Source organism: Rhodnius prolixus, unplaced genomic scaffold (genome assembly GCF_049639745.1).
Source record: "Rhodnius prolixus isolate KJV_2025 unplaced genomic scaffold, Rpr scaffold_17, whole genome shotgun sequence".
Classification (NCBI taxonomy): domain Eukaryota; kingdom Metazoa; phylum Arthropoda; class Insecta; order Hemiptera; family Reduviidae; genus Rhodnius; species Rhodnius prolixus.
The window spans coordinates 2366720-2391206 of NW_027411626.1; the positions used below are offsets into that span (position 1 = coordinate 2366720).

Sequence of the window (24487 nt, forward strand, 5' to 3'; positions counted from 1 at the left end):
TTATTTTTAGTCAAAATTTAAGAACAAATTGTATCCCAAAATCCATAAATCTAGACATAGAGTTTTAATCTAGTGGGATATATATCTGAGCTATTTTATTAAAAGTGATTATCTTCTTTTTGAATTCTAAACAGTTTAATGAAAAAAACATTCAAGATCAATCAATTTTCGCTCAATTCAAAGATCTTCGCTTGATTTGAATGACACTTAAGTTTATCAGAATTATTGGCGTTATCATTTTATATTAAATTAAATAAATCATAGATAATTTTCCATCTCTTCCTTCTACATTATCAGCTCCAAATAACCAACTCCTCGAAAGCCAATTCTTTGCATAGTTGCATCTACTCCAATATTCATTCCTTGATAATGGACAAAATGAGGTTCTATTAGAAAAAAATTTACTCCAAATATGTCCCAAAAAATGTAATAACTTCGCACAGTTGAAAATTTAATGTAATACTGAAATCTGGAAAATTTTGAAAATAATTACATAAGTTTAATTTTAAATTTTCTATATTTTTCATCAATTATTTATCTTCATAAATGATTAATAATGTGAATTCTTTTTAATGGTTCATTTAAATATTGGACGATCAGCTGTCTTTACTGCTAAATCTTTCTTAACCTTTCACTATAACCATATAGATCCCTACCTCTAACTGTTGCTTAACTGCTGCATTCACAGCCGTTTGTTTACTACGAAACATTGTTAAGTTATAACTTGGAAATTTATTAACATAAGATTGTGCTAAAGAAAGTTTGGTTTAATGAATTTTTAAAAGTGTTTGAAAAAAAAAAAAAATATCTTGTAAGGAGGTAACGTAGTTTTCTGCATCAATGAATATATAAAGCATTTTTGAAAATTTTTGATTAGGTATGTGCATAAGACTTTTTTTGAAATTCTTAGTATTAAAGTAATTAGCAATATAATACCCTTTATCCAGCTTATATGTAAATATTATATAGATAATGTAATTTTAGTCTGTAGCACACTTTCTTTGTAGGTCTTAAAAACTTTACAGTACTTTGCAATACTTTACAGAAATTTCTTATTTGGTAGCTGCAAAAATCTAAAGTAATTGCTAGGGTTTAATTAATACTGGTAGAAGAAATTTTTCGATCATTTATAAGCTCTCGGTATTTAGTTTTAGAGAAAAGCCAAATCTTTCTCGGATTAAAGATTGATTGTTTCGCAAAAAAAAACAAAAAACATATAACCTTTTTAGAATAGAATCAGAATTTAAAATATGTACTTATCACTCTCTTTGCGTATTCCTTTTCGTAAACCTAGAATATTATTGTTTTTAATTAATCGATATTGTTAGCACAAACTTATTGAAATGAAATCTCTGACAAGGCAGATTCTGTGAACACCTTAAAGGTTTTTAATGCAGATACTGTTCCTTCTTATTAAAATATTAAATTGAATCATTTCTACTTACATTTTTTTTTTTTTTTTTTCTTGGTGTTATTAATTTATTAGAATATTTATGCTGGATAACCAGCTCAGAATCTGGCAACATTATCAAAAAAAAACATTTTCTGCTAGAAACATCATCTATGCTTGCTTCCTAGCCAAACTTTTAATTTTTTTACATTAGAAAAAAAAAGTCTTTATTCATTTCGCGTTACTTGCGTCTTAAGATTGTTTTATTTTTTCTGTATAAGTTACCCCTATCCAGAGATAAGCAACCTTTATTCCTTCCAACAACTTTCCCAAGTAGTCCTTCTAATCGAATTAAAGTGGTGTACTGTCATGAATAGTCGAACAGTTAATGGATTTTGATTGCTAGTTCAGGGATTTTGATTGCCAGTTAAGGGATTTTGATTTGCCAGTTAAGGAATTTTGATTGCAAGTTAAGGGATTTTGATTTGTCAAGTTTAAGCCAACAATCTCTTACTTTGACGTGATAATAAATTCACCTCGAGATATGTAATGATCTTTTAAGTATTTGCGCTATTCTTTTTTAAGTTTTTATTTAATGAATGGAAGTTATTTATTTTACTTTTTTTTCCTAACTGACAATGTTTAATAATTAAAACTAACATAATGTACTTCTTTCAATATTATGTACTAATACATATTGGTGTTTTATTAGTTTTCAGAATACCTGGCGGAGGAATTTATCGCCTTTATGTCAGTGTTTTCCTTTTATGAAAGAAAAGTGCTCAAAAATATCCCCGTAACCATTCAACTATACATTTTAACCAAATCATTTATCTTGGTTAATTATTTATTTATTTTTTTATATATTTCTATTTTTGTTTCTAGTCACAAAAGTTTTGTTTATAGAAATGTGATAAACTTTTCTGTGATATAATTTTCATATCTAGTTAGTTCTTCTATGTAGCTTCTATTAGGAAGATGGGGAGACCACGTAATACGAAAATTAAATTAGAAAATATTAATTGAGAAGAGATTGTTGATAATTAAAAAGCATCTCAGCTAGCGATCTACATCCGGAGGCAAATCTACAACACAGGTATATCACAGCCTAATATTTAAAGCAATTTTTTTTTTTTTTAGTTTATACTTGTTACAAATATTTATATTTATTTATTTATTTCTTTGTAAAACAAAAAAATTTAGAATTTTATAACATTAGTTCAAACAAATTTTAAATAATAAGAATATTAAAAAAAGATACAGAAATAATGGTTAAATCATATTTACAAGATTTTAAAAATTGTCAAGTTCAACTTTCAAGAAAGTTATATCGGCCAAGTGATGCAAGAGGAAGCTATGAGCATAAAGAGGAAATTCTGAGTAGTTCAGGGGCGGATGTGCTTCCATATAAAAATACATATTCTAAGTAGCTAGCCGTAAGAAGCTCCTAGATAGGGAAAATCTAAGAACTGGATTCGAACCCCCCGGGATCATCGCTTGGGATGATTCAGTACGCTTTAATCACTTCCTTTCCAACGTACATATTTTGTTAATAATGCATGACGCAAAAGTTGGAACAGGAAGCTAAGATTTCTGAGCACTGTGTGGTGGGTGTACCGGATAAGAAATTTTTTTGTAACTTAAACATGGAAAGTTGGAATTGTGATTTCTATTTCCAGCAGTTCTCACAAAATCTTGGAATAACTTCTTTTATACACAATGTGAGGCCACAAGGCTATTTATGTGATGTGATTTTTAACATAATTTATCAACATCAACCTAATGGTGGGGATGCAAATCTCAAACCGGTCAGAATTTTTTTTTTTATGATTTAAGGCGCGTCAACATCTATGGGGTTATTGGCGCCCGGAGCTTTTTTCAGTGCACTGCCGGCGGCCTCCGGACAGTGTTCTCTAGTTACAGACAACGCTGTGTCCATCACCGTAACAGTGAGCTGTAAGAAGCTCCTAGGAAGAGAAAATCTAAGGGGTCAGCAGCTGGTTTTCGAACCCGGGACCTCCGCGTGGGAGTCCAGTACGCTAACCGCATGGCTAATCCCTTCCCTCCGGTCAGAAATGAGGGTGAAAAAAAAACGACGGTTATTTGCGAAGAAGTTTGTAACATTGTAACCTCTTTTACACCTTTTTTTTTTAGGGTTTTGGGGCCCGGTTTGCCTTGGAGAGGAAATGGTGTTGACCTTTACTTCTCTCTCTAGCGGAAGTTCATCGTAAGAATGTCTGAAACCAGATGCCCAAAACCGTGTGAAACCTCTCTCTCTCTCTCTCTCTCTAATATTTGAGCGGCTACATTAAGAAAAATAAACAAAACAAAAAAATCTGTGAGAGTGAAATATGTATGCGATAATGGTCGCACAGTCTTAATCTGGATGACTCAGTATTTCTCGCAGTGATTTGCACATATCAGCAGCAATTTATGTCAGCTGAAGGGTGAAAAATCGAACGATTAACGAGTTGCAAGACAGGTAAGGCAAAAAAAAAAAGAAACAAACATCTTTAAGAAATACTGGACAGATATCTTCACAGTGATTAAGTCATTGTTTTTTTTAAATATAATAATATCTCTGCCATAGATTCCAAATTCTTTGCTGGAAAAAAAACAAAATGCAGATACAATTAATTATTCTTTCTTTTTAAGCTCAAGGATTCTAGTTTTCTCTTTTAAAGTTCCTTTCCTACTTAAGAGTGGACTTTTTGAAGAAAAACATCGTAATTATGTAATAATTATTTGTAGATTATAATTATAGGTAAGATTAAAAGTAAGGAAGGCAGTTTAAAGAGGTGGTACCAAAATACTGGCTTTATTTATTAAATGATGTATATCAAAAGGCTGAAAATATTTGTAATTTCAGTCTTATCTGTGTGTGAACAGAATTTTCAGATCAGCTGGCAATTTCTTATTTCCCCCCCTTTTTTTTTTTAAGCTTCTGGTAAGTTTTATAAACATTGAAGAAAAGAAAAAACTAATGTATCGCAATTATTTTGTAAAACAGAGAAAAGTGAAATACATTAAAAATATGAAAAGTTGGTTATTGTAAGTTAAAAAAACATATATATTCCTTTGACCATAAGTTGGCAGTCTATTCTAGCTTTACATAAGTAATTGTTTATGGAAATGACCATAGAAAGTGGGAATTAAGAGAATGGTAAATTCTTGTTGTAAGTTAATTGGCAGACAAAAATCTATGCACAAGAATGTACCAGTTTGAAATGATCATAATTTAGTGATGGTTCTCTACGTCGTAATTATTTTTTTACAAAGTATACAAACCAAGCCTAAAAAGAAATATTAGCAAGTTATTATTCGTTAGGCTATAAAATGAGCAAGGGACCGTTATAAGATCTTTAGGAAATTTGGTATACGTACGTATTTAGTGAAGTTCACATGTCTTGTAATTCACTATTACACTTATAATATAGACTGTTGTTCATTCTCTTTGGTGGCTGATTCATAGTTTCAATAGGATGAAAAAATAATTGCTATTTCAGTCGAGTAAAATTTATTTTGCCGAGCTTTTCGACCTAAGGAGACTAGGTCATCTTCAGGGCTAGTTTAGAAAGTAATACTATTACATTTCAGGGTTGGTGTGTCTTCTGTCTTGTTTTGTAGAGTCCATGAACGGACAAGACAGAAGACACACCAAACTCTGAAATGTAATAGTATTACTTTCTAAACTAGCCCTGAAGATGACCTAGTCTCCTTAGGTCGAAAAGCTCGGCAAAATAAATTTTACTCGACTGAAATGGCAATCCTATTATAATATACGACATTTTTCCAGTTGATAAGCTAACTTTAAAAGTATTTCCAACTCCCTGATTCGTAAATTTTTATCAATTTATTTTGATTGCTAACCTATATAACTTAAGAGGGTACATACTTTCTTATATTTTCTGTGAATGGTTGTGGAGGATAGTCAAAGGCATAAGTTTCTAGAGCTAGATATCTTAAGACACTATCCACAAGAAGGTCCCAATCCTAGAGATGATGAGACTTATTTGGAAGCAAGGAAACGGTCTTATATACGCATGTTTCTATTGCGGATATCCAGAATTCAGGGCTTTGCAAGATTAGGTAGACAGTACGGCAAAAAAACTGCCTCAATTCTTTTTCTTTTTTTAAGGTGGTGTTTTTTGGAAAGATTTATCATTTTAGAGTTGATAATCACTTGTTAAGAAATTGTTTTTTTCTGGATAAAGAAATAAGTTTTATCTCAGTTCCACCATCTCTCTGGTCCTTTTAGAGTAGATAAAGTGCTCAATTCTAGGCGCCACAGTAGCTAAGGGTTTGTGGCAAGGATCGCAAAGCATAAGAAGTATTGTGGTGTACTACATATTTGGTTCAATTTCCGGTCTTCTAGGGCCTGGATTTTATTTTAGTGGTTCTTTATGAGAAATTTATAGTGAAGTATGTTTGCTAATAGCTTTCACGTTACCTAATTTGGAAGTTGGACGTAAAAGTCCGCCTGAATAGGCCTTAATTCCCTGTTTTTTGTGCCCAATTCTTGAAATAATCTTTCAATTTATAATCTATTTTCCTTCAATTCCATGTGAAATCAGATTCAAGTCCAATGGTTGTCTGAAATATTTGTTCTAAGTTTTAAGGCGAAAAATAAGACGGAAAAGTTTTGCACTTTTTTTTTTCTTCAAATATAAAAGAAAAAACTGAATAAGGAACAGTTGCCTGTACTTTTAACCTTCATCACTTCATATATAAAGTTTAAGTCTAGATGATATTAGTTTTATAGAAAGCCAAAAAGACGCCCTTAGGCATGCCATAGACTGATTTGGGTGATTCTGCAAAGGCTGTGGGTAAAATATTAGCAAAGCAGACCTTAGCTCGGCTATCAATTGGCCTTTAGTAGACTCTAGGTACAAAACGATGGGGCAAATTACTAGTGCACTCGTGTACTGTAATCGCTAATGTTATTAGCAATGTCCTTGGTTGCCATTGTTGCATTTCGTCCGGATTTAAGGGCAAGTAGCTATGGAAACTGAAAATTAGCTTCTTGTGGACCGAAAGCTTTTTCCAAGAATATATATGAACGTGTTTACTCATTACTCAGTAAATGAGTTTAAAAAGAGCCATCTAGTTATTCAAGGCTAGGGGTTCAAACTGGTTCTCCTTGTAATGTAACTAGGTTCTAATACAAATGGAAGCAGTTTGATTTCCACGAAAATAGGTCTTTTTTTTTACAAGAATTTTAAGGAGGCTAAAATCCTATAAGCAATAAGAAAATGTAGCGTAGTTAGCCAAAAGAATACGGTTTCTTTTAAGTATGTATTATTTATTTACCAATTTTCCTCCCCAAAAAGATATGATTTTCCTAAACTGATGCTGTAAAGATACTGATTTCCTTGAAATTAAAAACTTCTTTTTTTTTGGTTTTGTTTAGTTTTAATCGTTCAAGAGCAATATGTTGGATTTCAATAACGGAAAATGCTATGAATGTATCCAGAATTCCGGAAACCAAGGAAAATAGACACTAAATACTAAGTTCCTACAAAAAAAATGCGCTCCAGTTTGGGAACTAGCTAAAAATAAGCCATAATTTCACTTAGGTTCCCCGTTATATGTGCTAATAAAAGCTGCAAGGGATATAAGTACCATCATTCAATTAGATTTAATTTAGTTCACTTTCATTTGCCTATTTTTTTGTCGTAAATAATACCTAATTTTGAGGTTGTTTTTTTAAGATAATGTATCAAACAAAAAATTTCCATTGAGAATATATCTCCAATTCTTTTTGGTAAATGGTATTTTGGGTAGAGAGATTTTGAAAACTCTTTTAAATTATTCCTATAATGGGGGACCTAATGTTTATTTTTCTTTTTCGAGTTTAATTTTAACATTTACACTGATTCGTTAAATTTTTTATCCCTTCCTATTTGCTAGAAAAAAATCTCACTTTCTAATTAAGATAACTTTATAATCTCTATTTAATAACCATGGTAACCGTAGATGCAGTATCAGGGGATAATTTGCCTTGATAAAAAAAAGCGGATCCGTAAGTTGACTATATTTTTTTTTTTTTACAATAAATATTACTGCTCGCGTAGACTGCCATCTTTGTTTTTCTTTGGTACTATGGGTGATTAAAACGTAGTAAACATATGTTCCAAGTTTTCCTCCTGTGTTCGGAGAGTTTGGAGAAAAATATTTTGGGATTTAAAAAAAAAAAAGAGAGCGTCGTGAAGCTGAGTAAGCTAATTTTTTTTTTTTTTTTGAGGGGTTTTGTTAGCTTAGTAAGCTAATTTCTTATCACGTATCGCTTTGATATTAAATTAAATAAAGGTTTATTTTTTCAATTTACTCATTTTAAATATTTTAATTCTGTCTTAGGCAGTCTTAAGGTTCTTATACTGCTGCCTTTAAATTTAGTTTTTTTTTTTTTTTTCCTAGATATCAAAAAGTCTTTTTTAGATCACTTTTTCGATTGAAAACTCGAAAATTTGAAGGTAGCAAAATTTTCTTCCTACTCTAAAGAGACTGTAATTAATCAATAAAATTTACTTATTAGTTTCCTATTTTAACAACCAGAGCTTATTTTTTAGAACTTATTGATTTTCTAAGCCAGATATTAGATAATCATTTAATGTTTAACATTATTTTTTACCAAATTTTACTTTTTGTATCACTTGGAAAACTGCCTTCTTTATACTAATTTATTTATATGTATTTAAATTTTACAAAAAGAAAAAAGTTATAAACAAATTGTTGCATCCATTCAACACTTATTTCAAAAATCCCATAAATATTGTTTCTGGGTTAATTACAGACCGAAATTGAAATTAATTTTCTCTCTGCTTTTCCAAAATAGAAAATTTATTTTTGTGTAGTAGTCATGAAGAGAAACCAAAAAATCAAAAAAAATAATTGATTAGGTAAGCTTCTCTGTATTTGTGCAGTTCTCTTAGTACATATTTAGAAAATTTTACTTGAATATTTCTTCTACGGTAGCCGAGCGGGTTAAGAGGCTAGACCTGCAAAGCTAAAATATGCATTGTTGGTTAGTGGGTTCGATTCCCGCCGTCTAGGCCTTGGATTTTATTTAATGGTTAATATGAGAACTTTATAGTAAAAAGTACGTTTGCTAGTCGCCTCCGTCCACGACAAACTAGTAAATGGTAGTTGTACGTTTCAAGCCCCGCCTGAAAAAAATAGGCGATTACTTTTTACTACTTTATTTCTTTCTACTATGCTAATTTTAATAATAGTAATTTGTTTTAAAACTTTTGGGCAATAAAAATGGAAGAAAAGTTTTTTGTTTTAAATTGTAGATATGATATCTACATATTTTTCTCTTTAAATCTACTTAGATGTGTTTTACATTTTACCTTTATTATTTTATATACAGCTGCTCACTTCAATCAAATCCCATAATTTTTTTATATATACAATAGTTTTTGCAAAGGTAAAAAAAATTATTCAATGTTCGGTCATGATCTGATCTTCTTTCATTAAAGTTCATTAAATAATGTAAAGTTTTGAAACAGCGTGCACACATCCAAACAACAAAAAGTGGGAGGTTATAGCGATTGGCATATTGTTGCGATGCTTAAAGAATTTCCACTTTAATCGGCAGTAGTAGTGAACTCGTCTGTAATAGTTTAGTAAAGAGTGGCTAGAGTTGGTGATCGAGGAAGAAATCCCAACAGATTCAACATTGACCCCCCCCCCCGAAGTTATTGGATGTTTTTGGCCAGGGTGTTGTTCGTTTTCAGTGAAAAATGTCTAAAACGCCGCAATACCTAGAAGCACAAATAATCTCACTCTTGATGAACTTGGCGAACACGTAGTGCTCTTATGTACTTCGCTAAAAAAAAAAATAATTTCTTGTAGATCATGTAACAAGATATCAGCCGCTGCACGGATGCCACTACCTTCTCATCCATGACTAGCAGTTTCCTTTTAAAAACATCCGGTTTCTCACAGAACGCAATTCTACTTTAAACAAAAAATCTTCATAGTTGCGGGTTTTTGGTTTATCCCCAAGTATGGTATGACCGGACTAAGGATTCAAGATTGGCGAGGGAAATCGGTCAAATAAAAAACAAATTCGTCTCTTTGCCAACGTTTCGACAAATATATTGTCCTCTTCAGGGCCTGGATATTACAAATGCACAAATACAAACAATTCAGTAACGCAGGAAATGATTTATTGTATTTTTTTTTATTACTGTTTTTTTTAAATGATTTCCTGTGATACTGAATTGTTTGTATTTGTGTATTTGTACTATCCAGGCCCTGAAGAGGACAATATATTTGTCGAAACGTTGGCAAGTAGACCGAGTTTGTTTTTTATTTGACCGATTCCTCGCCAACTAAAGATAATGTTAGGTGCAAAATATATTTTATGTTCCTAAAAGTTTTAGCGAGTATTTCATTGATCTTAGCCTTCAGCCATTTTCTTCTGTCCTTAAGGCGAACGTCATTAGAAAGTAAGACGTTCATGTAGAAAGAGAAAAAATAAAGAAAATTTTGTAGTGAAATCCACCCACACGAGTTTTCTTCTGCTGCTTTCCACAAAATTCCTAGAAACACGCAGAGAAGAAAATCAGTTTAGTGGAAAAAATGGCAATATGAAAATTATTATTTAGTCTCAGAGACCACCATGAGAGGCAACTCTTTGTGCGTGTGTGTAAGAAAATTTAATGAAAATCGTTGAAATACAAATTTCTGAGAAAAATCTCTGAAAATTTGAAGTATTTATTCTGTAAAATGCTACTTCCGGTGGTCGGGTTTTGATCGCTCAGTTAAGGTCGAATCCGCTAATCGAAATATACGGTTTCCGTTTTCATTGTCTAAAAACCATTTCTCTCTCTCTCTCTCAGGGCTCTTAAAATCAGATATTTCCGGTGAACACTTGAAACTTCCGTTCCTATTAAAAAGAACGAAGGTAAAAGAGATGTAGGTTTAATTGTGAGAAAGTAACTCGCGAGTTGATGGTGGCACAAGTGTGTGTAAAAAATAATTTCACTTGTAGCTGACATAATTGTAAGTTTGGCACACAATCTAGTTATGAAGGATAACTGCTAAGTTCAATGTTAAAAGAAAGTTATGCCCATTAAATTGTATTCATAAACATTAAGTCCTTTCAAGTAAGAAAGCGGCGGGTATCTCCGTTAAAAACTTAAACAAAAAAAATGTGCGTAAAATATGTACTTCCATTTTGGGTTACATTTTAAAAGATAAAATTACCTTTCCTAATAATAGACATTAAAAGTAGAAAATGATGAAAATAATTCATTTTCAGCTGATATTTAAATAATTATTATTTTAAAAACTGTTCATTTCCGTTCAACCTTGAACTAAATTTGTTCCCCCCTACCAGCGCTTTGCTCGAATTATACCGTGACGTAATGCCAATTCGTCATCCACCCCCTTCTACAGTAAGAATTTTATTTTTTTAAATATTTAAAAACAAAAACTAAAATCAATTCTTAATTTTTGGAGCATTCCACTACAGTTTTTCCGAGGGCAATTTTTTCTTCGATGGTTAAAATTTTCGTGAAAATGGCTGCGATGATTTTTCTTTTGTATACACCATATTGTTTTGTGTTTAGGTGTATCAAAATTTTTATTTAAAAAACGTTTTCCCAGGAAAATGGATTTTGGGGGGTCATCCTGGCGAGATATAGGGGATAAGATTCCCTCTCAGAAGCTAGTAATCACTGAATTCAATAACGGTACTACCACTTATGTTAGTGAAAAGTAAATTCATGTTGTTAAAATTCTTAAGTTTTGAGAAAACCTCTTGTCCTTAACTAACTATCTCTAAAAGGGGTTTTCCTACCATATTTAAATTATATTCCTACAGGTAAATGCAGGAACTTTATCGTATTTAAGGGGACTTCAGAAGTGAAATCGGCTCGATTACAGTACTTGCAGGCGCCACGGTAACCGAGCGGTTAGAGGTGAGATCTGTAAAGCTAATATGTATTCAATAGGATGAAAAATATCTTGCCAGTTTCAGTCATGATAAACTTAATTTTGCCGAGCTTTCGACCTAAGGAGACTACGTCATCTTCAGGGCTAATTTACTACGTTCTATTTTAAATCATTAGAGGGTTGAGTGTACACTCAGTCCATGAACAGAAAAGACACACCAACCCTCTAATGATCTAAAATATTACATTGTAAATTAGCCCTGAAGATCACCTAGTCTTCTTTGGTCGAAAGCTCGGCAGAATAAAGTTTATCAAGACTGAAACTGGGCATTTATTTTTGTCATCCTATTGAAACTACGAGTCAGTCACCAAAAATAATGAACAGTAACTAATATGCATTGTGGTACTGAATTCGATTCCCCGGTCTAAAGCCTTGGATTTTATTTAATGGGTTAATATGAGAAATTTACAGTAAAGTATGGTTTGCTAGTCGCCTCCATCCACAACACCTAATTGGTAGTTGGACGTAAAGCCCCGCCTGAAAAAAAATAGGCAATTACTTTACTTATACTTTACAATACTTGCTTACGAAGTGTGTTTGGATGCAGCATCTTTAAAACTAAATTCTTGCATTTATTTAAATTTACATTTATTTCTTTTTATCATTTTAGTCTTAAAGAAATTATTTTCAGCTGGTCTTGAGCTAAGTGTTTACAATTTTAGATACCTTATTAGAATATTTTCTTTCAGTGATATTTTGTTAAATTTTAATTTGTATTATTTCAGGCTTAATTTATTGCCTCGCTTTTGTTCTAAGAACATCTTCAGGGCTTTTGCCTTGTACAAAACGCCAGAAGATGAACTAGTCCTTAGGTAGAAAGCTTGGCAAAAAAAAATTATAAAAAGATTAAGGACTTGTAATTGGCACTAATTTTTTTTCATTCTTTTGGATCAATAACACAGTCACCAAATAAGTATTCCACAAGGGAAGAGATTTAGCTGAGTGGTTAGCGAATACTGGATTCCAACACGGAGGTTGTGGGTTCGAATCCAGCTGCTGACCTCTTAGATTTTCTCTTCTTAGGAGCTTCTTATAGCTCACTGTCCGCTGATGGATTGTGTTGTCTGTAACGTAAAAAACACTGTCTGGAGGCCGGCAGTGTACTGGAAAAAAGAGCTCCGGGCGCCAATGTTGATGCGCCTTTTTAGAAAAAACTTTACAGTTAATTTGTATATTTATCATATTTTATATATGTAATTTAAAGAAATGAATCTAGAGGCAACTTCATAGTTATAAAAATAGTATTTAATTAAAACAACAAAAATTAAATAATCCATTGTTATTAGTCCCAAATTGAAATTACCCATGGGCGACTTGATCTGAAGACTTGGATGTCCTGTCACGAGTAAAAAAAAAAAAAACCTGAGGATCTTACAGAAAACGAGCTGTTAAAAGAAGACTTTGAGGTTGTATACGTAAGCGTTAAATTATTTAAGATTTTATTTATTTATTACGTCACTTTCAAGAAAATTTTTCTTTAAAAATAACAAAATTATTTTAGCGATTTAAATTTAAAAAACTTATCGGTAAGTAATAAAACATTTTTATTATTAAAAATTTATTGTGTAATAAAAAATGCAAAATAAATAATAAAGACAAGAATATAAACCAATGTGTTTTATTGTTTTCTTTTATAAATTACCCTTTTTTCAATATTGATAATTATTTTTTAAATATTTATGATAAATTTATCCAAAAATAGCATAATAATAATTAAAAAAAAAAATGTTCAAACATTATTTCAGTAATATTTTTTAAAATACTCTTCTTTATTTTTTATATTAGGTTATTTTGGATTGTTAAAAATGAGACGAATTTGAATGGGTTTTGTAAAACCAAAGTGGCTTTCATAATAAAATCAATGCCTACACGGACTTTATGGATGGAAAAGAATCAAATAATTTTTGGAGTATTGGGCACTTTTGATGATTTGTGGGGAAATTTTTGAAAGATTCTTTGTTGTAAAAAGATTTAAAATCTCATTAGAAAAAAAAAATCTCCAAAAAAAATTTACAAACCTAATTAATGAACATTTTTTTTTTTCTTCTTTGCCCTTCAACTTTCTCTTACCGCAGTAATTTAGAAACAGGGGAAAGGATAACAGAAAAAAGAAGGAGCTTATAGAGCTAATCATGGTTATAGCTGAAAGAGAGGGAAAGTAATTTAGTATCAGGATAACATGTTTGCCGAAAGCACGTAAATCCTGATATTCCTCTTTTTAGACTTCACCAGGGATCAAAAACTGAAGGGAATGTTGAAAAACAATATGAAAAAAAAAAAAATATATTTCCTTAAATTTGTTTTAGCTTCATTCCTGGTTCCTCCCTAAAAAATGTATGCTCTTTATGATTTTCTATAAACATATTAATGTGTGATATATATACTGATAATTAATTTATTTTAGAATAAAATTTTTTTTAAAAAAAAAGCATTTCAGTAAATTGCAAGATTCTGCAATATGTATCATAAAATTTAAGCTTTTAATAAAAGTTGCATTTTTTAAAGAAAAAGGAACTTGAGATCATTGCCGTAAGAGAAAGTGATTTTTGGATGCTGCACTCACACATACACAAATGAATATTTTTATTTAGAAGGGGGAGAAATGTTATCCCTGATAAGCAGATAGGTTTGTTAGGCCCAAAATGGGATGCTTATTATCCCTCCCCTAACGGCTTAATGCTTAATTTCAACAAAGCAAAAAATTGTCCCGAGGCTTTCCTAGTAATTGCTTGTAGTAATCACAATGTTTGGCATGTTATTCAATCATGGCACAATGATTTAAAAGAAATATCTGACCCCATATTGAATTACATTTTATTGATTGTGACATCAGCTGCTGCCTCATCGCCCAGTTTGTTTTGACCTTCGTTTTTTTTCTTTTTTAAAGAAATAATCCGTGGGCTTTCTAAAAAAATAATGGGACTATTCGACAGGATTCCCTTTTTTTAAACATCAAAAACCAAAGCAAACTTATCAAGGAAAAGATCGCTGAAGTATTATTTTAACAAATAAGCAAATACCTCAAAAAATTCCTTGACTTTCTTTCAAATGAAAAGACAAACTCATGGAGATGAAAATCTGATCCTCAGATGGATGTGGTATTCGCCCATCTTTATCTTATCTCTGTCAAATGGGCTTAAGTTTGAATTCTAATCTTTGTATCTCAGAAAATGTTTTCAAACTAGTAAAAACTCCCCAGCCCTTGGAGACTGAACAAAAATATATATCTTAGGATCTCTGATCTATTTCTATGTTCTGATCACTTGAGGGGTTTTGCTTGGAATTAACAGTTTGATTCAAATCCGCTGAAGATCTGACTGTTACAAGTAACTGGTCAGATAAAATACATATATTCTCTGACAGCGCACAATCTTGCATTTTTTTTTTATCCAATATCTGGCTGCAAACATTTTTAAATTCACAATTGGAAGACTACTTTTCGAGTTTTTAATAATAACATTTCAAATATTCTACTTACTGTACTTAGTAAGTAAGTCCACTAACTTTAAGGTTTTATTTTTAAAGTTTAATTTTAATTGTAAGGTTTCTATCGTATTTTTTTTTGAAAATACCATTTAGCTGATAGAAATTATTTACTGCCATTAAAGAATCTAATCAAAACTAATATAACTAAATTCCTTCAGATCATTGGACAAATATCGTCCAATTTGAGCATTTTTCTTTCATATTTTACCAATTTAGTACATAATATTGTGTTTGCATTATTTATTTAAAGTTATAACATAAAATATTAATTTTTTGTTTTCTATTTTTCCAGCTCTTGGTTTACAAGAGAGTGATGTATTTGCTGATGCATTGACTGCAGCGAATCCGGTAAAAGACGTTAAGAAAAGAAAACGGAGGATCAGTAATACTTCTAGTTCAAGTTCTGAACCGAAAAAGAATAGTGTTCCATTGTCTCCTACTAAGACTGAAGATTCTAGTAAACCTGTACTGAAAGTAAGTTGAGAAAAAGAAAATATTAATTTTATATAGTTTGTAAGAGGTATTGATTTCTACAAAATGTAAGAAGATAGGTAATCTAAAATTTAGCGATCATATACAGGGTGTTCATTTTAAGACGGCTCAAATGCATTTCATGCTTAAACTATTGTTCTGAGCGAAAAATGGTAGAGGAAAAATTTGTTGCCCGTCGCCTCTAGTTTCAGAATATTGATGACTTGACTTTAGATTCCTGCCCGTATACGCGGCTGACGCGCGACCAAAAGTGAGGGTTCGCAGTTGACCCCCAGTTTCATATACACAGTTTTAAAGAGTATAAAAAGTAATGAAAGAAACCGGAAACCGCAATTCGATATCTTCAAAATTAAAGGTGCCAAGCCATTTCCAAATCTGGTATTTTTAATCATAATTCAATTTTTTAACTTGTTATCAAAGAGAAAGAAGTGCACGCGATAGGTCATTTTTATGTATTTTTTCATCCCCTTTCTACTAAAAATATTACCAAGGCAGTAAAGCTAGTATTTTTCCTAATATCGGAAAATAAGACATTTTCCGAGTGATTTTTCTAAGAAAAATCAAATGTTAAGAGCTTTAGATGTTCTCAAGCATACACAAAATGGCTAAAAATTAATTTTACAACTGTTACTAACAAGAAGGCTTAATAATTATTTGGTAATTTTGGGAGAGTTGCGTTTAATTACCAAAAAAAGTGGAAACCTCCTGTCACATATTTAAGTGATCAATATCTTTCATGTAAAGGACCAAACTTATTCCTTAATTTATCAAATAATGCACTTTACTCAACTTGTGAAGCATGTACTGTGCCTTCAAAGATGCCTCCTCAGATACAGAGAGCAGTTGATAACCTCCTGGCTAACCTGGCTTGCTAGTCTGAGGAGGCACCTTTCAAGACACAGTTCATGCTGCAAAAGTGCATTATTTGATAAATTAAGGAATAAGTTTGATCCTTTACATGAAAGATATTGATCACTTAAATATGTGACAGGAGGTTTCCACTTTTTTTGGTAATTAAACGCAACTCTCCCAAAATTACCAAATAATTATTAAACCTTCTTGTTAGTAACAGTTGTAAAATTAATTTTTAGCCATTTTGTGTATGCTTGAGAACATCTAAAGCTCTTAACATTTGATTTTTCTTAGAAAAATCACTCGGAAAATGTCTTATTTTCCGATATTAGGAAAAATACTAGCTTTACTGCCTTGGTAATATTTTTAGTAGAAAGGGGATGAAAAAATACATAAAAATGACCTATCGCGTGCTCTTCTTTCTCTTTGATAACAAGTTAAAAAATTGAATTATGATTAAAAATACCAGATTTGGAAATGGCTTGGCACCTTTAATTTTGAAGATATCGAATTGCGGTTTCCGGTTTCTTTCATTACTTTTTATACTCTTTAAAACTGTGTATATGAAACTGGGGGTCAACTGCGAACCCTCACTTTTGGTCGCGCGTCAGCCGCGTATACGGGCAGGAATCTAAAGTCAAGTCATCAATATTCTGAAACTAGAGGCGACGGGCAACAAATTTTTCCTCTACCATTTTTCGCTCAGATTAACCATTTAAGCATGAAATGCATTTGAGCCGTCTTAAAATGAACACCCTGTATATAAAATTTGAATTTTTAAATTTAATAAATTGTTCCCTGTTAGGTAACCTTCTTCATGTAATTTAAAGTCTTATTGTAATTAACCCTGAATTGGTTCCAGTAGGTAAATCTTCCCCATTTTTGACAAGGATTCAGATTGTATCCACTAATCTATGTTAGGATATGACTTCCTTTGGAAGCTGTTTCCTACTCCTCCTCGCAGAGTCTACACAGAGATTCTTTTTGGTTTAAATAAACCCAACCTGTGAAGATATTTCCTGAACAGTACCATGTTCTGTTAGGAATTCTAGTTCCTACCCGAACAGTCATCACAGTCTTAATTATACATATACAATATACATACTCGCTTAATAATAATAACAGTCTTTATTTACATTTTTATTACTTTTGTTTTACAATATTGAAAGTTTATTAAGTATATACTTAATTCAACAAGACTTACTCATGGCCATTGACCGTCTGAGGGGTTGTTGTATTTTATTTTAGTAACTAAAAAACAAAAAATAAAATACAAATAATTGCACTCAAATATGATAAAGAAATAGAAACATAAAACTACAAGAACCCTAATGAATAACCAAAACAAAGTAAAATAAACAAATCTTTTAAAATATAAACAAAAGTAATTATCTTAATAATTGAATTCTGACACTAAAAAGAAGCTGTACTTCCGCGCATGAGTACAATGATTTATTAGACCAGCCCAATCTTTACCATCCAAATATGAGATAAATACGGCATGGTCTAATGTTCTTTTACTTAAAAAATTTTATTCTAAATTCAGACAAAATGGGGACAGGGGAAGCACGTGCGTCAAGTTGGTATGGCCACCACCGAAAATTTCAACGAATTTTTACATATCGTTTGTGCCGGCGATTTACCAAGTTTCATCGTTTGTGCTACAAAATGGAAAACATCTTCAACCTCATTTTTATTACACAACGAGCATAATGCTACTGGCTGATTAAACATATTTTTGTTCAAATACAGCAGCCCACCCAGCACTTTTATTAGCCAACACCAATATGGTTAGCCGGTAGATTGCCGTAAACAATACAATATAGTACATACCGGAGAAAAGCTTTTTTTTTTTTTTTAAAAAAAAAAATATATTTCATTCCTGGAATGGTCTTCTATAGCATTTCTTGAGCGCTCTTGCACAAAAGCCTTTGCTTTAGGGGCCCCCCCCCGGTTCCCTTCTATCATAGTCTTCACCAATGACTGGCTTTCTCTGGATGTAGCAGTTAGTCTCAAGGAACCACCTCTCTAACTCTTTTGGTTGTAAAAGCTTTTGCTTTAAAGGGGGGTGCAGGAGATAAGGATATGCACAGGTTTTCACCACTCGCGACTGCTAATTAGGAATTGGCCCAGATCGTTCATAATGACAGCCTGAGGTATGGGACCCTGTAATACCCGCGATGAGAAAACAATAATGCTCCAAGATACTCTTTGGTAAGTTCTAGGAACTGGAGAATGGATAAGTCAGTGTCGGCAGCAAGAGATAAACTACTCCCTGGAGCCAAATAATCCCTCCCTTACAACCGCCCTCCCGAAATAGTCCAAATCTCTAAACTAATCCTGGTAACTAGTCAGGCGCTCACAGGAGAGTTACGGATTTGATCGTTCCCAATGCCCAGGCTTCTGTACTCTAAACAAACTCAGCTAAAAATAAATACTCTCTCTTAACTAATACGTGACAGCACGTAATGGCGTAGCAATTGTTAGGAAATCTGGAAAAATAATTAAATTCAATTAAGTAATAAGGTGTTTTCGAGTTAGTTTTTGTTGTTTTCTTAATCAATTGCTTTTCTTTCTTTAGTTTTATCAAGATACGCTGATAACAAGTGAAGAGAAAAAGGCAGAAGAAATTAAAGAAGAGAAACCTGAAAAAGATGAAGACGCTGAAGAAGAAAATGAACCGATCATTCGTAAATCATCTAAAGAAAGTGTTGGTAAGGAAATGTTTTGATCAATTGTATTTCTTTTTCCTCTCTCTCTGTCTAAATTTAGTAAGATCTGTCTTGATGATTTCAACTTCGTACTATATTTACTACATTTCGCTCACTATTCCTTTTTATTTTGTATAGAATTAGAAGATACTTTTACAAAAGAAGAATTAGAAGATGAAGTAACTAAAGCAGAAGAAATAATCACAGAAGCGTTGAAAAGGGAAGACAAGAAAAACGTTGAAAGGGAAAAGAATCGCATACCGAAAGGTGTTTTAGTATATGTTAAAAAACGAAAAGGTCCTAAAAAATCTGTTCAGTGGAAAGCGGAAAAAGATTTGGAAACTGTTAGATTTTTTGAGCTTGACGAGACTGAAAGAGGTAAGTGAATGTTTTTTTTTAAATGCATACCACTTCCGGGGCTCCTTTATCTTCCTAGTGCTTCCTTGGAGAGCTTAGTTCCTTTTTTTGTTTTGGGGAGGGGTGGAGCTATCTTTAGGACTTCTAAGGGCGTGGTTAAAAATCCCTAACTCTCCTGTGAGGACCTAACTAGTTACCAGGATTAGTTTACGAGATTTGGAATATTTCAGGAGGGCGGTTGTAAAGGGAGGGATAATTTTGCTCCAGGGTGTAGTTTATCTCTTGCTGCCGACTCTGACCATTATCCATTCTCCAGTTCCTAGAACTTATCAAAGAGTATCTTGGAGCATTGTTTCCTCATCGCGGGTATTACAGGGTCCCATAGATCTAATTTAAAGGTCGCCGTGCGAAATACACCCACAAAATTGGTAATCTAAATATATCGTTCTAGAAGATCTCAAGTAAAGCATCCAATTTTTTGTTGCTAATCAGGGTTTAGCATCATTTTGGATCCTGCGCATAGGACTGCACCTGCTTAGTTCCACATCTTATATGATATGAAGCAAAACGAAATTGGGCCTAACTGCTATTGCAGTGGCAATGTGTAGATGCATAGCTTTAATGATCTTGATGGAATCAATAAATAGAGATCTCACTGGAAATACAAGAAAGAGAATGATTTTATTCCATGATCTGAATTAAAAGTTTGTCCCAAGAACCATAAAGAAATGTTAGGTCATCCAAAAGGATGACTTTTTGCTTTGGTTGCTTTACTTTTTTGTCTCAACACTATTTTCTTTTTATTTGACTAACTCCACGTTAAAGATAGAACTATCCATTTTCGGCAACAGGCTCAAAAATCGTAACACCTTAAACAATTCTATTATAGGAATCCTTAAATTATTATTTACTGTATTTAAAATATTGTTTTTTTTTTTTAATTTTAATTAATTAAAACGTTTGTTATTATCTTCCAGTTAATGTTACCAAAACGTTCACCGATATGAAACAAATGGAGATGATCAATGAAAGAATGCTACTGTCCAGAAAGCTGGGTAAATATTTAGAAATTTTGGATAAATATATATATTCATACTTTAGTTATGTAAATAAATGAAATGTTGCAATAAATTTTTCTTATAACAGCTGTTGAAGATATTATGGAAGAGAAAACCGTTTGGAGGCCACTTATTCCTATAGATATTGATGGAGATTTAGTGACACCTGGAAAGAATAGCATAGAAAAGGATATTCAACAGACAAGAGAAAGGACATCGTTGCAGGCTATTTATTTCAATAGAGCAATGTAAGTAGTAGTTATTTACTTACTGAAAATGTGGTTAGATCCGGCAGTCTTGATCGTTGATCGTTGACTATATCCGTCGTAACACGCATTTTAGTGCATCATGATCGGTTTCGGATTTTTCTCTGTAATTTAGATTGAATCTTAAATCTTTCTATTTATTCGATCCATTGCGTAATTTCTTTTTTGTTTTCTTACTATATTCCTTTATATTTTAAAGTCTTATTTATTAATTCCCTAAAATAAGCACCCATTACGTTCAGCAAGCTTAAGTGTGATATTCAGCTAATAAGTAAGCATCATTTCTTGTTCCGCAGTTGCACTGAACAAGACTGAATTAATCAACATAATTTAAAAAAACATTTTTATATGAATTGTTCACATCTACATTCTCATTATTTACCACTACGTTTTATGAAGTGTAGAAGAGAAATTAAGGAGTAACGTTTTAAAAAGGCAATTCTTGTTGAACTCATTCAATTATCATCTATTTCAATAATGTTGGTACATAGCTAAAATATGATATCCCATTTCAGGATCCCTGATTCTCCTGCCGAACCTGATCTGGAAATTCACGCAATAACCGAGCCAGCCGTAATTCCACTTGAGGATCAATCTGGAAACACGGATTCAGTATTATCGTACAAAGACAGGCCTTGGCCAGAGCCCAAAGGCTATCCACCTGGAACTCCACCCAGACAGCCAGAATCTCCGCCGCCAATGCAGCCACCCGAGATGCCAGAACAACCTCCCATGATGGTACCACCTGCGGCCGCTTTTCCGCCTGGACCGTTTGCTCCCGGGCCGCCAGTACCGTATCAGATGCCGCCGAACATGATGCCCAATGCTCCGGGGCCACCGCCACCCGAATGGATGCCCAACGGTCCGGACGGCATGATGGGCGGTCCGCAGCCTGGACCTGGACCTATGCCACCGAATATGCCGCCCGGCATGATGATGGGTCCACCGGAGATGTTTGGCGGGCCGGGTGGCATGCCACCTCCAGAGTTCATGGGGCCGCCGCCGCCGCAGTTCATGGGACCACCGCATCCTGGTATGTTCGGCCCGCCACATCCTAACTTTCCGCCCAACAATGGTCCGCCTCCGCCGTGTGGTCCGCCACACATCCAACAGAATGATCGACCGCCAAGACCGTGGTTCCGCCAGAATAATGGCCCTTCTGGAGGAGGTGGTGGCGGCGGAGGGGGTGGCGGAGGAGGAGGAGGTGGTGGCGGAGGAGGCGGTGGAGGTGGCACTTGGCGACATCCTCCTAAAGGTAATTATAGTCATGTTTATATCTTTTTAATTCACATTTTCTTAATTCATTCGAAGTAATTTTGGCTTCCTTTCAATCCTTCGGGAGAGGAAGGAAGTATTGTAATCGGATAGATTTTGAGTTTTATCGGAATATTGAGATTACAGTAAGAGGAATTCATGTGGAATGATTCAAATCTTTTTGTTTAACTTCCTTGGATTAGTTTATTACGATCTTTGCCTTTTAACTTTGTTCTTTTTTGGGGTGAAAGACCACTTTGTCATTTCTTTATTTCCCAACTTTTTAATAAAATCGAATTCACATTTAAAAGTAACTTTTCTTATTTTCTTTCAGGTAATAACTCGTGGAAATCTAGAGCACCATGTAAATATATGCTGAGAAAAGGATTTTGTCACGTTAACAAGTGCCAGTTTAATCACAATGTAAAGAAAAACAATAACCGGTAAATAGGTCCGGAAAGTTAGGGGGTTTTGTAAAAAAAAAAAAAAAGAAAAAAAAAGACTGCTGGAAAAATCCAAAATTTCCATAGATTTTTTCAAATTGTAGGAAGTGTTGTATATTATACAAACTTTTATTATTATTATTTATTACAATTTTTTTTTCTTCAGTTTTTAATGTCAACTAATGCAAATAATTGCTACCCAAAGTCCATTTTTTTTTTTTTTTTTTTTTTCTTTCGATATACATCGCTTCCTGTTTAGTTTTTTCCGTTTTTACTTCTACTAAAAAACAGCTGATGTAATGTTAAGAAGGATGATGAGTGTCTCCTGTAGTTCTTTTTCTTTTCTGTTTTAATAAGAAAATAAAAAAAAAAATTATATATTTTTTTATAATAAGAAAATTAATTAAAAATAAATGTTACCTCAATTTTATTTCTTAAAACAATGAATTAGTACAAAAAAAAATGCTTTCTTTGTTTTTTTTCTTTAATTATATTTTTTATTTTAAAAAAAATAATAATAGATATTTACGCACGGATTGTGATTTTATACTCGGAAGTTATTTTTCTTTTTATAAAACGTAACTACAAAATATAAAAAACCAAAACGAAAAATGACTTTTTCAGTACTTTTATTAACAAAATTATTTACAAAGAAATTCTTGTTTCGTCATAATTGTAAATATTTTATTTTACATACTATTTAGAGTAAATATTTATGTATATATAACATATATATATAAAGAGAGAATTAACTTGTACAGTGTACAGTTTTTAGCAAGAAAGAAGATAACAAATTTTGTACAAAAATTCTGTACAGATTTGTAAGAAATGTAAATAACAATTTAAAAACAAAAAGAAAACTCTTTACAACATATATTTTATAAATATATGTACAAAATATAAATAAATAAGCGTAGAAACATAAAAAAACTAAAATAAAAATTAAAAAGAAAGTTTTTAAATTGTTTTACCAATTTTTTATTTATTTATACATTTTTGACTTGTGTATATTTTGTATATTTGTAATTTCTAATAAACATTTAAGATTATTTTACTTTTATTTTTTCTATCTACGAGGGTCGTTTGAAAAGTCCGTGCAAAGTCAGAGAGATAGCACCACTGGTGCGTATGGAGGTTATGTTTAGTTAGTAGCATCTCTTGGAAGAACACACACCAAGTTTCAGCCAGATCGGTCTATTTCTTTGTGTTTGGCATTCGTTTGAATCGAGGAAGTCGAGTGATTTTTCAGAAAAATGGACGAAAAAGAATTTCGTGCGTTGATTAAACACTACTTTATGAAAGGCAAAACGCCTCAGGAGACTACAAGAGAAGCTTGATAAATATTATGGTGACTCTGGCACCTTCGATTAGAACAGTTTATAAGTGGTTTCAATTCGGCAGTGGCCATATAGGGCAAAAAGTGACGCTGAACGTTCTGGACGCCCTGTTGTGGTTACTATGCCATGATAAAATCCATGATATGGTGATGGATGACAGAAGAGTGGAAGGTGCGTGAGATTGCTAGTGTTGTGGGCATCTCGAATGTACGGGTACATAATATTTTGCATCAACATTTGGACCATGACAAAGCTATCCCGCAAGATGGGTGCCGGCGATTGCTCACGCTTGACCAAAAACGAAATCGTGTGAAGTGTTGTGCAAGGACGGTTTGCAGCTGTTCCAGAAGAATCCCGCAGGACTTTAAGCGTCGTTTCGTCACTGTGGCTGAAACATGGATACATTACTACACTCCTGAGATCAAAGAACAATCTAAACAATGGGTTACCAAAGGGGGGAATCTGCGCCAAAAAAAAAAAAGGCGAAGACCGTTCCTTCGGCCGGAAAGATTATGGCGACTGTCTTTTGGGATTCGCAGCAAGGAATAATCCTCATCGACTATCTGGAAAAGGGTAAAACTATTACAGGTGCATATTATTCATCGTTATTGGACCGTTTGAAAACCGAGCTGCAAGAAAAACGCCCACGATTGGCCCCACAAAAAAGTCCTTTTCCATCACGACAACGCATCAGCTCACACCTCAGCAGTTGTGGTCGCAAAATTAATAAAAATAGGGTTCCAACTCGTTTCACATCCCCCCTATTCTCCAGACTTGGCTCCCTCGGACTACTATTTGTTCCCTAATATGAAGAAATGGCTGGCGGGAAAAAGATTTTATTCAAACGAGGAGGTGATTGCAGAAACGAATGGCTA

At 32.9% G+C, this 24487-nt stretch overlaps 1 protein-coding gene across 2 annotated transcripts in view; it reads left to right on the forward strand.

Annotated features, from left to right (window-relative positions):
- The window catches only part of LOC141459696 (uncharacterized), a 53588-nt gene extending 30264 nt beyond the window's left edge, over positions 1-23324 (forward strand). For both annotated transcript variants that reach the window (XM_074139047.1, XM_074139048.1), the window contains 7 exons: positions 15135-15316; positions 18768-18900; positions 19036-19275; positions 20232-20309; positions 20401-20560; positions 21094-21833; positions 22167-23324. In XM_074139047.1, the coding sequence (XP_073995148.1) occupies positions 15135-15316; positions 18768-18900; positions 19036-19275; positions 20232-20309; positions 20401-20560; positions 21094-21833; positions 22167-22279 (1646 nt within the window). In that variant the 3' untranslated portion in view covers positions 22280-23324. The remainder of the gene's footprint in view (positions 1-15134; positions 15317-18767; positions 18901-19035; positions 19276-20231; positions 20310-20400; positions 20561-21093; positions 21834-22166) is intronic.
- Positions 23325-24487: the final 1163 nt, after the last annotated feature.